The sequence below is a fragment of the Peromyscus eremicus genome, chromosome 2 (genome assembly GCF_949786415.1).
Source record: "Peromyscus eremicus chromosome 2, PerEre_H2_v1, whole genome shotgun sequence".
Classification (NCBI taxonomy): Eukaryota; Metazoa; Chordata; class Mammalia; order Rodentia; family Cricetidae; genus Peromyscus; species Peromyscus eremicus.
The window spans coordinates 131,124,793-131,141,509 of NC_081417.1; the positions used below are offsets into that span (position 1 = coordinate 131,124,793).

The 16,717-nt window shown below is 51.1% G+C and overlaps 1 protein-coding gene across 1 annotated transcript in view; it reads right to left on the reverse strand.

Moving 5' to 3' along the window:
• Szt2 (SZT2 subunit of KICSTOR complex) overlaps nucleotides 1-16,717 on the reverse strand; it is a 45,856-nt gene that overhangs the window by 23,157 nt on the left and 5,982 nt on the right. The window contains exons 5-28 of the mRNA XM_059254849.1: nucleotides 13,397-13,528; nucleotides 12,454-12,595; nucleotides 12,010-12,116; nucleotides 7,847-8,057; nucleotides 7,473-7,643; nucleotides 6,810-7,044; nucleotides 6,522-6,651; nucleotides 5,710-5,852; nucleotides 5,381-5,533; nucleotides 5,130-5,244; nucleotides 4,695-4,912; nucleotides 4,394-4,609; nucleotides 3,983-4,061; nucleotides 3,694-3,788; nucleotides 3,275-3,443; nucleotides 3,025-3,139; nucleotides 2,805-2,918; nucleotides 2,437-2,607; nucleotides 2,179-2,273; nucleotides 1,834-1,957; nucleotides 1,564-1,728; nucleotides 1,272-1,476; nucleotides 906-1,021; nucleotides 538-784 (exon numbers count right to left, since the gene is read on the reverse strand). Of these exons, the coding sequence (XP_059110832.1) occupies nucleotides 538-784; nucleotides 906-1,021; nucleotides 1,272-1,476; nucleotides 1,564-1,728; nucleotides 1,834-1,957; nucleotides 2,179-2,273; nucleotides 2,437-2,607; nucleotides 2,805-2,918; nucleotides 3,025-3,139; nucleotides 3,275-3,443; nucleotides 3,694-3,788; nucleotides 3,983-4,061; nucleotides 4,394-4,609; nucleotides 4,695-4,912; nucleotides 5,130-5,244; nucleotides 5,381-5,533; nucleotides 5,710-5,852; nucleotides 6,522-6,651; nucleotides 6,810-7,044; nucleotides 7,473-7,643; nucleotides 7,847-8,057; nucleotides 12,010-12,116; nucleotides 12,454-12,595; nucleotides 13,397-13,528 (3,668 nt within the window). The remainder of the gene's footprint in view (nucleotides 1-537; nucleotides 785-905; nucleotides 1,022-1,271; nucleotides 1,477-1,563; nucleotides 1,729-1,833; nucleotides 1,958-2,178; nucleotides 2,274-2,436; nucleotides 2,608-2,804; nucleotides 2,919-3,024; nucleotides 3,140-3,274; nucleotides 3,444-3,693; nucleotides 3,789-3,982; nucleotides 4,062-4,393; nucleotides 4,610-4,694; nucleotides 4,913-5,129; nucleotides 5,245-5,380; nucleotides 5,534-5,709; nucleotides 5,853-6,521; nucleotides 6,652-6,809; nucleotides 7,045-7,472; nucleotides 7,644-7,846; nucleotides 8,058-12,009; nucleotides 12,117-12,453; nucleotides 12,596-13,396; nucleotides 13,529-16,717) is intronic.

Genomic DNA, 16,717 nt, shown 5'->3' on the forward strand with positions numbered 1-16,717 from the left:
GAAGCAAAGCATGCTGGAACAAAGTGTTCACTGAAAGGAGGTCACGGAAAGTAGGGAGGGGTCTGCGGCTCCGGAGCACTTACTGGGGTGAGGTCCTCGGCACCCTCAGTATTCTAGTTATTTTTTCCTCCACAGCAACACACTGTAGAAGCTAACGGGGCAACAGCCCTCCTGCCTCTGTCCTTCCCTCCAGCCTCCCTTCAGCAAGGACCTGTGGAGGCCCACTGTGGGGACTCAGTAATCAACAGATAGTTTTCTGCTAAACTGACACTCACATGAGCTGGGGAAATCGTTATGATTAATATGGAAGAGAGCAGAAAATGTCTGTTTTCACTTCTGGGAATGGGTTAGCCCTAACTCAGCTAATCAGAACACAGTCGATCAGGAGAGACGGGGTATGCCCGAGAGGGGGACCGCTGTCAGAGCCAAGCGGACAAAGCGGATGCACTGCTTCTCGGGTGGAAGGTCTTGCTTGGAGGGACTTGGTCAATGTGTCTCCTACAACCCTGCTCAACCACCTTCAAGAACAGTCCTAACCTGGACTCAGAAACTAAAAGAGCTCGTTCCCGGGGCTCTGGTCCTTCTTCAATGCTACTGCTGAAGGGTCCTGGACTGAGAGGACCAGGGCTTGGGGGTGCATGAGGCAAACCCCAAGTATGGCCACACAGTGCAAGCAGAAAAGAGGTGATGTCTACTTCTTGTAGGAGCTCCTCACAGGCGTCTACAGCTGTCAGCAAATCCTGGCAGGTCACGCTCTGTGCCTGTTGCAAGCTCCGGAACAGCCCTAACAGAAGTGGAATGGACCACTGGGTCAGCTCTGTCATTGTCTTCCAGTCCCCAGCCCTGTAACCCCTTAGTTCCACCCTCAGAGCCACACTCCTTCCTTGTAGGATATTCCTGCTCACCACGGACATAGCACCGCTGGGCATGCTCCTGCAGCAAGGCACAATGGGTGGCTACCTCTTTGTATCTGGGCTCCGTCCAGGCTGAGGTTGAGGAGGGGTGGTCCAGATACTGAGTCCTGGAATGTGAGGGAAAACAGAGCCCGGCAGACTTCCCTAAGTGACACCTCGGCCTCATCAGTCATTCCCACTCCAGGGGAATGTAGAGACCCTCAGCAAATGCATTCATGATTAGGGTGTCTGATGATGGGTTGGGGGACACAGCTAAGAAGCTGAGCTCCTGACTGTCAACAGCCTGTCTGTCCCCACCTGAGTGTGTACCCAAGCCTTGGCTGGAGGAAGCCAAGAGTCCAAATGGAGTACACTCACCGGAATATGAGATCTCGGGGTGCTTGAGGAGGCTGCAAGCCAACCATTTGCTCCCTCAGTGCTTCCAGGGAACAGCTATAGATGTAGACAGGACACCGGGCCCGGGGCCCATCTGCACCCTCTGTCTGGGGAGCCTGGCGCCCACTGTAAGCTGGTAAGTCTCGGCCGGAGGGCGGGCTTGGCTCTCCTGGGTCCTGGGTCCTGTCTGTGAGGAGAGGTGTTCATGGTCTTCACACCCTCTCTCGGCTTCCCAAGCCCCATCTCCTTAGACGACTCCAGGCGGCAGCCTTACCACTAGCAAGTGTGACACTGAGGATGGGGACTTGGGACTTGGTGGCCTTAGCCCCAGCTCCTCCCAGGTCTTTCAGGCTGGGAGCGCCACTCCAATCCCCAAACTTCGGTTTTGTTTCTTCTTGAAAGGAAGCCTCCAGGCCATAAGCAGACAGATGTTGAACATCTGAAGAGGAAAAGAGGGGTTCCTATTAGCGCTCTCTGGTGGGCTGGGGAGGGAGTCCAAGGGTTTATATCAGTGGGATTAGTGAGGAAGGTCAGCCACTGGTACCTGAGAAGGTGGCTGGGAGAAAAATCAGAAACACATGCTGGGGGCTCAGAAGCCTGGCATAGCAGTGCCACTGAGGGAGCTGGGCAGAAGTGGAAGGCCTGAGGAGTCCAGGAATCCCTACACTCTGTAAGAGACAAACAGAAAGTAAGAACAATCTACCAGGAACATTCCAAGTCCCAGTCCCTTCCTCCCCAAGCCGGTTCCTCTTAGGTTTAGCGTGAAAGGTCCAGATGAGAGGTAAACGACAGCACCCTGTCAAGGGCGATGGGACCCCGGGCAAAGGTGTGTGATGACGACGGAAGGGTGTGGCATGGTAAGGGCGCAGGGAAAAGCAGTAGTGCTGACCAGGGTAGGAACGGCGGAGTCTCCAGTGACCTGGGCACTGCTGCCCGCTTGATCCTTTGGGACCGTGTGGCGCCCCACCAGAGGACCTTCTGGACCTATAATGGGGTAGAGATGGTGGGACAGGGCAGGACCAGCACAGAGGCAGGACTCTGAGGTGAAAGGGTAGGGAAGGAGGCTAGAACGCAAAGATGGGAAGCACCCTGGGGTAGGGCAGGGCAGGGCTGAAGTGTGGTATCAGGAAAGCGGTGGGGAGCTCACCTGGATCCCGGCAGCTCCGCTGCAGGACCTCATTGAGGAAGGCAGCCTGGTCAGCGGGGGTCAGTGGGATCTCCCGGTCACTCAGCTCCTGCCCCAGGCAGCTGTGCAGCAGGCACAGCACCATGTCGTTGGTGGGACAGGGCCCCTCGGCGAGAGACACACCCTCTGGCTCTGCCCGACACACACTCTGCTCAGCAACGCTGCCAATGCCCCCGGCTCCACCCTGACCAGCAAAGCCCTTCCTGCAGCCTCGGCCGCACCTGCCCAGTCGCTCACTGGCCGTACTGGCCGCCCTGCTTTCTATCTTCCGAGGTGCCCAGGTCTGCTGGCCCCTTAGGCGAGGGTGAGTAGCTCCCAAGTGTACCCACCTCTGGAGAGCAGAAGGAAGAACATCTGCAGCTGCTGGCACTGTGGCAACAATCCTAGCAGGTCAAAATGGAACGGGATCTCATGGACACAGCTGTCTCCTCCTTGGTCCAGTCCTGGAAGGAAAGAATAGGACACGGTGAGATGCACGGTGAGATGCAGTTTACCTGTCTGTGGCTGCCTTCTCCCATCTTCCTACCCTGCTACACCCTCTCCACTGACCATCTGAGACCCGTGGCTCTGGGGGCACAGGACTCCACTCCTTGCTCTGGCACAGCTGTGTCAGGTATTCAAAGGTCAGCAGGGAGCCTATGCAGGCAGCATCCCGTGGGTGGAGCTAGGGGAGAAACAGCAGATGACAGGATTCACTCCATCCTAGCTCCCACCTCTGGTCTCAAGGAAGTGCACAGGCTACAGTCTCCAAGCAAGGCGCGATCTGGGAGGAGGTGGGGAACAGTGGAGGGTCACTCACAGCGCGAGGAATCTCAGAGTAGGTCAAGTCCCGCAGGTGTTTCCAGCTTTCAGGGCCAGGTCCCACTCGGCCATACTGAGGCTCCACCCACACCTCGGTGACCAGATTGAGCTCCGAGTCCCCCTCGAGGGCCTCCACCTCCACATCATTGTCATCATCTGTGGAGAAGCTAGAAGAGGAGGGGGGCTCTAAGCCTGGAAGAAGTCCAGTGACAGCTGGTAGCAGGAGGGACGCGAAGGCAGGCACTGAGGACATCTGCATGGCCTATGCAGACGAGCATCTACTCAGCATGGGTCGCCTGAAACAAGCAACTCTCTGCTCTGGCTTGGGGTAGAGGTCATCTTAGAGTACGGTAGCCAGACATTAAGGTGACCTGGGGGAGGGGGCTATGCAGTGGTTCCCAGAGGTCAGAGCCTCACCTGTCTTTAGTGGAGGTAGAGTGCGGGGGGAAGAGGATGTACTGGACAACACATGTGTGCTTCTCTTCAGCTGCAGCCTGCCCCAGTGGTTCATTCTGTGGATAAATGGGAGATCCTGGGCAAACCCCTGGCAGTCAAGAGGACTGGCTTGCTTCCCACTGATTCTGGCCTCAGGCCTTGGTCCCTAGATCTAGTGAGGCAGTGTCTAGTGGTTACCACCCAGCTGAGAGGGAAGTGTCCCAAGGTTGTGATGATCCTTGGGGTTAGTTTCAGGAGGGATGGCACACACCTGAACAGGAAGCTCCAAAACCATGTTGATGATTCCTTCCCCGCTACAGGCAAAGTGGAACCCTTCAGAGAGCCGGACCCTGAGGCCCCAAAAAGACAGGACAGAACAGAAAGATGAGGGAGGAAATTCAGTTCAGTGCTCCAACTGCCCACCTCCCGGGAGCTGTCATGCAACCTAAGTCCACTGGAGGCCTGTGCGGATTAGCAGTTCCCTGGAGCGTACAGGTCTAAGCAGGACCAGAGGCCACAATTAGCAGAGCTGGGGGAGTACAGAGTGGGAAGGCCACAGCACGAACTCTGTACTGACAATGGTGTTTGGAGATGGGGAGTGTCCGGCTTAGGCCACTGTCCAAATCCAGAACCTATACTTGTCCTCTCCAGGCCCTAGCTGCCCTCTGGCTTGCAGACGTACTCAGTGAGAACAGAGAGGAGCTGGGCGATGGCACTGAGGGGCAGGGTTGGGGCCAGGCCTGATGGGACACTCCACAGCCAGCGATGATGGTAGAGGTAGCGGGAGAGCGACGCGAGGCTAGATGAGGCTGAGCGGCCTGACACCAGGGGCAATGGTCCTGGTGGCTCCAGAGTCAGCAAGAAGGGTGCCCTGTAGTCCAGGGGCAGCTTCTCATACCTGGGAAATAGGGAGCTCCCCAGTTGATTTCTGCTCATAGCCTTCTCTCACGCCCAGAAGCCTCCTCCCTATCCTCTATACCGACCTGATGAGGAGCTTGTCCAGTGGCTTATGAAGGACCACAAGGCAGGGCCGGTCAGACAGGGCCTGCTGTGGCCCCAGTGTAGGAGGTGACTTGGATGGAGAGTTGCCCCCACCAATGCCCCCTAACCCTTTTCGTTTCACCTTGGGTGTCGGCTCCTTGCTTTGCACCCGATGAGGGAAACGAAGACGCAGGATCTCTTCTTGCAGGCCTGACACAATCTGTGGAGGAAATGTAGTCAGACTCCCCAACTCCCAACCCCTCCAGGTCTGGGATGAGGGATCCACAGCCAAGGAGAAACCTTCCCTTTCATGTTCCTCAAGACTTACTCGGTCTGGGGGCACCTCTCCTTACTGAGCCAGGAGGGCCGAGGAAACAGTTCATCTACACCCCAGAACTCCTCAGTTAGTCAATCAAGGCAGTCAGAGTCTAGCTTACCTTGTGCCGGGCCTGGGCTGGTGTGCCAATTGGAAACCCCAGACGAAGAACCATGCATGGGGTCTTGGAAATGATGCGGACCATGTAGAAGGAGGATGGGGGTTGGTCGGGACCACTGGGGAGAGATGGAACCAAGGGAGCAGTCCTGAGCTGGTAGTAAACAGGCTTCAGGAGTAAGGATGAGGTCTGAGGGTAGAGGGAGAGACTGGGGTGAGGTGTGGAGAAGGGTGAGCAAATACCATTTTGCCTACCTGGAGAGCAGCTTGACGTAGGAATAGCCCTCAACCAGCACAAAGCTGCTCCAGTCTCGAAGCAGAGAGGTCAGTGAGGAGTGTGAGATTCTGCACTGGATAGTGCTATAGCGCCCATTGCTGCCCGGGGTGTGCAAGTGCTTAGGGAGTGGTCTAGGGACAGGGTGGGAGACTGAGGTCAGAGCTGTCAGCCCCAATCTCTTCTAGACCCTGAGGTCATGGAAGCTGATGAGCAGGAAGGCTTGGCCATAGTTGGCACTCTTCCCACCAGCCCCACTCCCCAGCTTCTTCCTCCATCAGAGCTATGGTCCGAGCCTGAGGGTACCCACGTGTCATGCTCCAGGATTAGCACCAGGCGATGCATGTGTAGCCATCTCTGCCATGAATTAGCATCCATGGAAAGCACTGGCTTCCAGTAGGCAGCAAACTGGGCATGGGATGAGTCGGAACCACTATGCTGAAGTGAAAGCACCTGGGGACAGAAAGGCCAGCCCTTGGAAAACATTTGCAGAGAAGCAGAATACAACCTCTGAGTAGCAAATAGTTATGGTAAACTCAGTTCAGCGGGGTCAGCATTGGGTTGTGGTTAAGAGACACAGGACAGCCTGGGACAGAGGCAAGAAGGCTATGTTAGGGTGACTGAGCGGGAAGGGACTGCACAGCCCTTTAAAGTGGACCCTGCCTGGTTTCTATGGCTGACTTCAGAGGAAAATTGCAGAGAGCTGGCAAGGTCTAATGATGAGGTCCATGTGCTCACTGTACCAGGCCATCATCTGGAGGCCGAGTGGAGACAGCCCAGAACTGAAGCTGTTCACACGGCTGCTGGTGGTTGGAGAACAGGTAATGGGTAGACAGGGGAGGCCCAAGTATGCCGCATGGATATGGGCAAGCGCAATGGCAGCCTGCTAGGCACCATCACCTAAACACCCTGCAGAACGTCGATCTACCAGGATGGTCTGTTCAGGTCCTCTTTTTCTATTAATAGCTTTTCTAGGGCCTTAGGATGCAGGAAGAGGAGAGATGCTTTCAAGGATCAAGCTGGTTTGGGTGCCTCAGACTCAAGAGAGAAGGAACAGGGGTGGTTCCAGCCTCCAGGCTAGAAGGCATGAAAGGGGGGCTACAGAGTTTCCGAAGCACTCACCGGGGTGGTGGAGCCAGGGGGAATGTAGAAGAGCGGCACTCCACTCTTGGTGCTGTCTGGAAGTGTGAAATGTTCCGGCACCGAGGAGAAGGACTGAAGGTGGGCAAGCATCTGATCTGTCTGGTTAATGCTGTAGAACAAGGGCCAAGCCTGAGCCACAGCGAACTGCTGGGCAGACGAAGGGAACTTCAGGGCGTCCAAGAAGCCTGGACATGGAACTGGTACACTGGGTCCCTCCCCGCCAGCTCCCAGACTCACAAATCCGTCTTTCTACACAAGTGAGATTACCTCTGTAGTGTGTTCCAGAAACGGCGGATAACATGGGTCCGATAGAGTGAGCGAATAGGCTGTCTCAGTGCACAGGACACATCATGTAAAATGTCATAGCCGCCTTCCATTGTCACTTCTACCCGTGTCACTCGAGGGCCCTCAGGCTCCAGGGGCCAGGGTGCCACAGCCACATACTCAATGCGCATATTGTGTTTCCATAGCAGCACAAGCTTCACCTCCAGCTGGGACCCTCCTGCAAGGGGCAGGAGGGTAAATGAGGGTTAGAAGAAGCAGGACTCCAGGCCCGAGTCCTACTCAGAGCCTCACCTATCTCATGGAACTCGAGCCTGGCCAAAGTCCCAAAGCCAGTTCCATACACTCAGAACCACAGCCTACCCACTAACGCAGAGGGAAGCTCACAGGAGGGATGTGAAAACCAAGTCCAGGACACCACACCCCTCGGCTGTTTACCTTGGGCAGGAGATGGAACTGGGAACGACATGCTAGGAGAACCCAGCCTTGAAAGCACCTCAAAGCCCACTTGTCTTAAATGACAAGCAGAGTCTCTCATGGGGACACTTAGGTGAGCGGTAGGCGGGTGTCCCCTTTTATCTGGCAGGTCTGCACACACACAAGTTACCGGAAATCTGTGAAACGGTAGTAGGGTCGAGTGACCCTTACCTTTGGCTAGCGTCACCTCTCGGACACTGTAGCCCTCTCGCAGGCGTACAGACACAGTGCTGACCAAGTCGGCCGGCACCTCCTTCTCAGTGTGCTTCTTTCTGCGCAAGGCCAGGGCAGGGTTGCTGCTTGCAGAGACCAGGTGCTCGTTAAACAAGCGGTGCTGAGAACCTGGAGGGTCCATGAGATGGGGAAAGAGGAAGTGGTCTGTCCGCTGATGGACACACAGGGGAGGGCTACCCTGAAATCACGGAGAGGAGGAGTTCCAGAGAAGCCAGCCCCAGTTAGACCCCAGTCCTCCCAGAGCCAGGGTCACACCGTCTCCAAGGCCCTTCTATACCCACCTTTCCCACGCCCACAGGGCCTGCTCTTACCACAGTAGTACTCAGGGTTCAGGGCTTCCCCACTACGCAGGAAGGAGTAGAGCAGAAATGCCCGGTGGTAGACAGTCAGACCCAGGTTGCCTGGCTCAGGCTCAGGACAAGTGGACAGGTAGGAGCCAAATGTCGCCATTGCAATGAACTTCATCAATTCCACATTGGGCACATGGCCAAAACTACAATCGTAAGAGTAAACTCCTCCCACCTGGAGAGAGTGAGTAAATAAAGACCCTATTCCACCAGAGGACCAGGAAAGAGAGAACGGGAGAGACAAACTACTCCTGGATCCCAGACACTGAGGGACAGCGGGCCGGCCACAACGCTCCCAGGAGGACCACCACCCTGCACCTATCTTCAGCTTTTCTTTCTTTCTTTTTTTTTTTGGTTTTTCGAGACAGGGTTTCTCTGTGTGGTTTTGGTGCCTGTCCTGGATCTCGCTCTGTAGACCAGGCTGGCCTCGAACTCACAGAGATCTGCCTTGGTCTGCCTCCCGAGTGCTGGGATTAAAGGCGTGTGCCACCACCACCCGGCCCGGCCCTTCTATCTAAACCCCGTACCAGCTGGCCATACCATCCTCTGCTCTCGTTCCTCCAGGCCAGACCCTTCTCCCTTCTCTACAGATTTTGGCAACTGCTCCGCTGGCTTCTTGACATTATACTTCTAACAAAGTGTTTCTTAAACTTTAAGGTGCATCCGAAAGCCTTTGAGATTCTGTTAAAGCATATGTCTGGTGTGAGGCCTGTGAGCCTGCACTAAAAACAAGCTTCAGTAATACCAACACCACAGCTGTAGATCAAACCACTTCTAATCTATAGGCCAAATCAACCTATTTTTTGTCAATGAGGTTTTGTGAACAGCCACACGTATTCATTTTGCATTTTGTGGCTGCTTTCACACTACACAGCAAAGCCAAGCAGCTATGAAACAGAGACCTGCAAAGCTTAAATATTTACTGCCTGATCTCCGCAAGAAATGACTGCGGACCAGTTCTACGTGACTCATTGGATTTCCTGGCCACTCGGTTCCTAACCTTCATCGCTCCTCCACGCATCTGCAGCTGTCTACACATCGGCCCTTGGCTTCACTTGGAATGAATTCACCTTTGCAATTCCAAATTGCCACATCCCACGGTACAACAGCCCTCGAGCTCCCTTCCCCCCTCTTCCTGCTGCTCTTTGACCTCATTGAGCCTGTCTGCCAGGTATTTGGCCTCTGCTGTCTCCGAGCCTATCCGCATCATCCTGACCCTCATTTCCCAGTCCAGCCTGGACACCACAATCAAGCAATTCTGAAAGCATCACTGTCAAATACCTGATTCTCTATTTTCTTCTGTTCTTACAGCAAAACCCCGGCCAGGATCACATGTCTACACTGATGCCTTAGTGAAGGAAACTGTGTAGGCTGCTCCTATCAAACCACAACACCCCACCAGCTACTTCTTCAGGGCTGTCCTCAAAACAGCTCCCTCTTCCCAAAGCTGGCTTTATGTATTTACGGTCACCTTCTACTTCTGAGAGGAAGCAGAGACCGTTGGTAGAATTTATATGCATTTTAACTTCTAAATTTTAGTCTCAAAGAAAAAAAATGACACTTGCTCATAAAGAATTGTCCCCTTGCTGGGTGGTGGTGGTGCACGCCTTTAATCCCAGCACTCGGGAGGCAGAGTCAGGCAGATTTCTGTGAGTCTGAGGCCAGCCTGGTCTACAGAGTGAGTTCCAGGAAAGGTGCAAGGCTACACAGAGAAACTCTGTCTTGAAAAACCAAACCAAACCAAATCAAACAAACAAAAAAAGTGAAAAAAAAAAAAAAAAAAAAAAAAAAAAGAATTGTCCCATCTGTTTCTAGATTCAATGTTTTCCTGTCAGTTTAGGGACTACTAGATCCTTTTTCTGTTTTTTTTCCCTAATTTTTAAACCCTTCTCAGACACCATGACCCCTTAGAACTATGAACAAGCAAACAAAAAAGCAAATTAAAATAATAGAGATTCTATCTCTCTCAGTTAGAATGGCTATCATTAAGAAGACCTCAAATGCCAGTAAGGATGCTGGGAGAAGGGGACCCTCACATGCTGCTGGCACAAATGTAAATTAGTTCAGCCACTACAGAAATCAGCATGGAAGGTCTTCAAAAAACTCAAAGCATAACTTCCACGTGACCCAGCTTGACAACTCCCAGGTGCGTACCCCGAGAAGTCTAAGTCACCACAGCACAGAGACAGCTGTATTTCTACAGCTACTGCAGCCATATTAACAAAAGCCAAGTGAGACTGTTAGCCTCGGGGTCCAATGAGAGACGGATAAGAAAATGAGGTCTACATACACAATGGAATTTTTTGTTTGTTTGTTTGTTTAATGTGCATTGGTGTCTTGCCTACACTTATGTCTGTGTGAGGGTGTCAGACCCCCTGGAACTGGAGTTATAGACAGTTGTGAGCTGCCATGTGGGTGCTGAGAATTGAACCTGGGTCCTCTTAACCACCGAGCCATCTCTCCAGTCCCCACAATGGAGCTTTATTCAGTGATGAACTAAATTATGTTACTTATGAGAGGAACAATGACCTACCTGAAGGTAATCACATTAAGTGAAATAAAAGCCAGACTCAGAAAGGCAAATATTTCATTTCTCTCATTTGTGGATTCCAGAGTTTATGCAGATAACTAAATTATTTGCATATCTATCATGACATCAGGGAGAAAGGGCAGTGAGGGAACAAAGGATAAGTGAGAGGTGGGGGGAAGTGAGGGGCCAGGAGTGAATGTGGCCAAGGCATATGAAATACCTACTTGTATGACAACGTCTGTGAAATTTATCACTATGCAGTGACTCTATGGCAATTAGATAAAAGAACCATGTTTAAGTGTCTACCTTAAAAAGCAAACTAAACCAAACAGAAAAAACCCACCCTGGTCCACCTTTTATCTCCTTTTGTCTACTATTCTCTCTTATTCCTCACTTGAGCCCAATTTCTCACATCAGCCTGTCTTTATCTCTTCCTCTTGTGTCCGCTGAAATCCACACTTCCCGCACCACCTCTTCACTGAAATGGTTCGAGAACAACCTAATCAACAAGTCCAAAGGGCACTTCTCATTCCTCACTCCACTTGATCTTTCTGCTGCCTCTCACTAAGTTAACCGCCCCTTCCTTCCAAACCTCCGACTTCCCTGACATCACACTCTCCAGACCAGTGCCCCTCATTCCTTGCTGGTGTTCCCTGGGGCTCTTCCGAGACCTTCCTCTCTTCTCAATCAGCACGTGCACCCTGACAAATCTAAAATCTCTACCTCTCAATTCCTGCTAGTTCCTCAGTATCAGGAGCTGTGTATCCAACTGCCACGAAGAGCCGCCTTTTATGACCCAAGTACCTATGTACTTTAAATGCATGAGCTCGCCCATCAGGTAGGCACTCTTACAATCTCCTTTGACAGAGGAATCCCACCTAGAGAGAAAGCGATGTGCCCAACGTCACAGAGCTAATAAGCAATGCCAAGGTTCCACCCGGCAAGCTTAACTCTAAAGGCAATGTGCCTCACTGTTATGCAGTACTGAACTACAGGCATGACTAACATATGCACAGATCTGAATGTTATTTTGTTTTTATTCCACCAAGCAGTAAAAATGTCCGTGTAAAACAGGAGCTCCACTTCCTTCCACAAACCTTCATCACTCAGTGAATTATACTTAAACTTCTTTACACAGCAGAATAGGTGTTTCACACCCTGGTTATATCTACCCTCAGGCCTTGCTTCCTATCGCTCTTGCTCCCTGCCCTGCAAGTCTACCCATCCAAAATTAGTAGTAGTGTCCTGAATAGGGCTCCCCTTCCTACTTTGGTTAAGCTAGTCTGAGCTAGGTTTTCTGACCCATGCAACTAAAGCGGGAACTACGTGGGCAGGTGGGATTAGAACTGACGATTTCAAAGTTTCCACTCTTTTCCCCACAACGTTAAGAAAAGGGGCCAAATCCTGAGGAAAACCGACAACAATGAGAGTCCTCTCCCACCACTGTCACCTACCCTGCTCTAGACCTGGCACCTTCTCCCCAGGAAACCATGTCATCATCTTCACTTGGGAAATCTCGCCTGTAAAAAAGTAACCGGCCATTCCTGACTTTGTGAGAGACCCTGCTTCCCACTCCTCCTTCCTAGCAAGTCCTCACCTGCACAAAGGAGCATGCCACAGTGCCACTGCGGAGCTGGTTCAGTAGGGTCTCACACACAGCGACATCAGGGACACTGGTGACCCCATCTGTGATCACGATGATACCTGAGGCAGGAAAGAAGACAGCCCTGGAGATGGCGGCTCCTCCAGCCAAAGGGAGATCCAACCGACAGTGCCCCGAAGCCCTGTGTCTGCCCACAGCACCTTTCTTCTTCCCCTTTCCCCCTGCTCTCCCTTAGGTGCTCCTCCCCACAGATTTCCTAGACCGTGGCCTTCCCATCAGGTCTCTGCCAGTGCTGAGGGTACTGGGAAAACCATCAGGAAGGACTTGCAGTTTGCAAACAAGGGGCTCATTAGTTCTGGGGAAACCTCAATCGTTGCCAACAACCCTCTACTCTTTCTGAACCCGTGTCCCACTTACACCAGTATATCTCCTACTGACCTGCACTAGAATTTGAGGGCAGCAACTGCAGCGCCAAGATGCCCTGACGAATCATACTGACCAGCCCAAGATCAGCTGTCACCATGGAGACTCCTATCTTCCGGCCCAGGGACTCCCCTGATTCTGGGGACTGGTCTTCTACCTGGCCCAAAAGTACAGAAAAGAAGAAATGGGACAGTCAGTACTGCTACCCCTCCTAGAGCAAAACCAGATTTTCCTCTCTGTCTCTTGTTTGGTGCAGGAGACTGAACCTAGGGCCTCACATGTGCCAGGCACGTGGTCTACCATTGAGTTGACACCGAGCCCTCAAAATGGAACTCAGAGCCCAGTAGTATTCAGGTCAGAGGGTGTAATCCTAAGTACCCCAAGTTCTGGACTCTGCAGCTGGGCTCTGCTGTGTCCTCACGCCCAGCACATGCTAAGGTGTTGAGCCTCAGACGGCTTGAAGGGAGCAACGCACCATCTCAAGGGTCAGACCCCACCTTCCACCAAGAGAGCTCCCTTCCCCTATTTCCCCATCACTCTTCTCAAGTATTTCCCAACCAGCCAAACACAGGGCAGTCATCAGATCCTATTTGTACAATCACTTCTCCAGTCTCCAAAGTAATGAGGCAGAACACACCAGCAAGCCAAACAGCTTTGCCCTGATTGTGCAAAATGCTAAATAGAGATCAAAGCTGCCCATGATCACTTCCAGATCCAGGACTGGAGAAGAAAAAAAAAGAAAAAGAAAAACAACCAACCGAACAAAAACCGCACAGGCCAACGGCCTTCATCCTTTCTCCCAGCACGAGTCTGTGGTGCGGGGCATTCCACCCGAGCTGCCTCTGTCACTTTGTCTTAACCCTTTCTGCTCTCCCTGTCTAGTGGACTTAAGGCTCCCCTTCGCCCTCTGTCCTTAGCCCTTCTCTGAATGGCCTCGGCTCCTTTCTTCCTCACTTACCTGGCTCTGGGGCTCATACTGCTGTTGCAGCATGGTGGCCACCTTATCCTCAAAGAGGCAGAGCTGTTCATACACCTGCTGCAGGAACGCCTCCCGCTGGGAAGGGTCCAAAAGGCAACCCTGCACCAGAACCTGAGAAGCACAAGGGACAGGCTGAGATGGGGTGGGCAGAGCACTGGGCATTACACTTCTATTCTTCTGCACATCTCCCCTTAGGGAGTTCTGACTTCTTGTTCAACAGGCACGAAGTCTAACTTCATATCCTCAGTCTACTCCAGCATCTTCAACCCAGAACACTGCAATCCTGCTCAGGAGCTCAGGTCAGTATCTACCTTAACTTAGGGTCACAATGTCCCTATGTCCGTAGTCCTATACTCTGGGCTTCTCACTCCCCACCCTTCCTTTAAGGCAGCCCTAGGGCCTTCTAGTACCTTCCATGTTGGCCTATGGAATGCTATCTGTAAACCTGTACTTCCCTGCCTGGAAAAGTCTTTCTTATTCTAACCCATGCCCTTTTATTCCTTTTTCTCCTTAAATATACTTCACATACAAGCTATTTTGGATCCTTTCTCTGCTTAAAGTTCAAACTCTTTATTCCCCCTCAAGGAAAATCCTTTCCCTTCTTTCCCTTAGCAGATAATTCCTACTCTTCTTTAGGGAGCAAGTGAGTCAGCCACTAGGAACCCACTGACCTAGAGGATGCACCACTCTGCATGCCTCAGACGTTCGTCCTTGAAGGCGGCTACAGGTGCACCCCCGCCCATGCTCTTGCTCTTTCTTCAAGGCTCTGAAGAGACGGCTCCTCTCTCTTCCTCCTCTTTTTCCCCAAAGCCAATCTTATCACCTTGCACCTTTCATGTCTCATGCATTCTCTGTGGGCCCTTTTCCTTTGAGTTCAACCATGAGTAAGTGCCGACTGCATACGGGCCTGTGGTCCCTATGCGGGCCTCAGGATCCCTTTGCCCTCATCCTTCCCTGTCCTCCTGCCAAAGAGCCACTTCTGCTTCTTTGTCCCTGCTTTTGACTGGGGAGGGGACTAGGGACGACTGTTCTCCGGGTCTGTGCGATTGCAAACAGAAGGAGAAATGTCAGGATCTGGAACCACAGAAATATGAGAATGTGCTCCTACTGTTTAGGACCACAGGAGACTGAAATACATCTGGATAAAACCCTAAGTTTTCACAGCTGGAAGCAGCAGTATACACCTATAATCCCAGCAGGAAGACAAGGCAAGATGATCAAAAGTTTGAGGCCAGCCTGGGCTACATGTTGAGTACAACTATACGTTGGGCCACTTTGGGCTGAGATCTTGCTCAAAAGATATCCTACCAAAAAATAAGTAAATAAAGTTGTTATTAAAAATCCTATTTTTTTTTTTCTTTTTTGACATGGGACAATGTTCTTATTACAAAAACACAGGACATGAGCCATCTATTTGGAAGGTACATGATGGTTTTTCCTCCTCTTTTGGATGAAGAGGTATGGTAAGGGAGGATTAACCCAGTTAGACTACAAAGAAACATTAATAATACCTTTTGAGTATTGCATTATGGGTAGGTTTTGTTATTTCTTTATATTTTAAGGTAGCTTTCAAATCTCCTTCAGTGGACATATATTAAAAATGTGATGTAACGTTTTTGAAAAGTTTTTTTTTTTTTTAGTTTATGTATTTAACTTTTTTTGTGAGGGGGTTGGGGGGATGGGGGTGGTTTGCAGAAGCTGGTCCTCTCCTAGCCTGTGGGTCCTGGGGATCAAAGGTCTTCAGGCATGGTGGCAAGCATCATTTAACCAGAGCCACCTCACTGGCCCTTACTGTTTTTTCTTTTGGAGTAGGATACTGTTTGCAGCAACTACAGAGAGAAAAATCCTCTTTGCCTACAGTTGCTGTCCTTGTCTGGGCCTCGCCCTCTTTCCCACACTTCAATATCTTCACAGCCTGTTCTTCTCTTGAAGGCTCTCCCCTAATCTATCTTCTATACTGGCCACAAACAAATGACTTTTCCCTTTGTACAAATCAAAACTTTTGTGGTTTCCTTCTACCTATGGCTAATTATTCCAACCACTGGTCGCTCTGACTGAAAACCCCACTTCCCCTTCTTCAAATAATTATTTCTTTTCCTCATGCCTCAGTTCATGCTCCAGGACTTGTGGTACAGGCTTAGAGTGCCAGCTATTTGGAAGACTGAGGCAGAAGGATCGTACATAAGGTCAAAGGTATACAGTGACTTCAAAGCATGGAAAATCTAGTCAGATTCTATTACAAAATACAAAGTATAAAAAGAGGACTGGAGATATAACTCAAGGGTAGAGCACTTATTCAGCATCAATGAGGCCATAGGTTCAATCCTTAGTACACACACACACACACACACACACACACACACACACACACACACGAGCCAGGTATGATGGTACATGTCTGTAATCTTAGCATTTGGAAAGCTGAAGCAGAAAATAAAGAATGCCAGGCCAGCCAGGTTTATTCAGCAAGATCCTGTCTAAAAAAAAAAAAAAAAAAAAAAAAAAAAGGCTCAGTTTCAGTGTGCCTTTGTCTGAAAGACTGAGCTTTGTTGGATGTTCCCCACTGGTGTTCTCACAGTGTCTGTGTCAAAACCTATCAGTGCCCTTATCATACTCAGTTGAAATTATCTTCTTTAATGGCTCCCTGCCTAAGCTCTTAACTACTCCATCAGGACAGGCAGTATGTGGTTTATCTGAGCCCCCAGGACTTAGCCTAGACATAGTATGGCTCAGGCTCCAGTCAAGAGGAATAGTATGTGAATGATGACCTAACAGCCATGCTCTTCCTGATGGCTATGGGTGTGTGCAGAGCCAGGCCTCCGTCGGGAGATACACCTCCAAGCACCAGTTAATGGCTGTGTTAGGAGACACCTGAAACTCGGGCAGAGGGCTGGCAGTCGTGCCTTGAGACCTGGCGAGTACCAACTGTTCTCTTAACACTTCAGACCTTTAGGTGCTGTTCTTGGCATCTAACACTCAAAGAACAATCTGACTGCTGAGGATGACACTATAGCCATAAGGGACGGTTTCAGTGAGCTGAGGGTGGTAAAGAGCAGATGAGGGGAAATCGGGCCAATGCTTATCTAAGCCAAAAACAAGTATTTCAGTAACAGATCTGGACATTTTCCAGAAGGAATGCTTTCCGATAGGCTGCTCTGCCATCAGAAACCTTTCCATGACTTGTGCAGTCAGCATGACACCCGACAGCGCACGGGGCCCTCAGAAAAGAACCCTTCTCTGTCGTTAAAATAAATTATATTTCTGGGGATTGTAATAGCTCAGAATCCACAAGAGTATCCT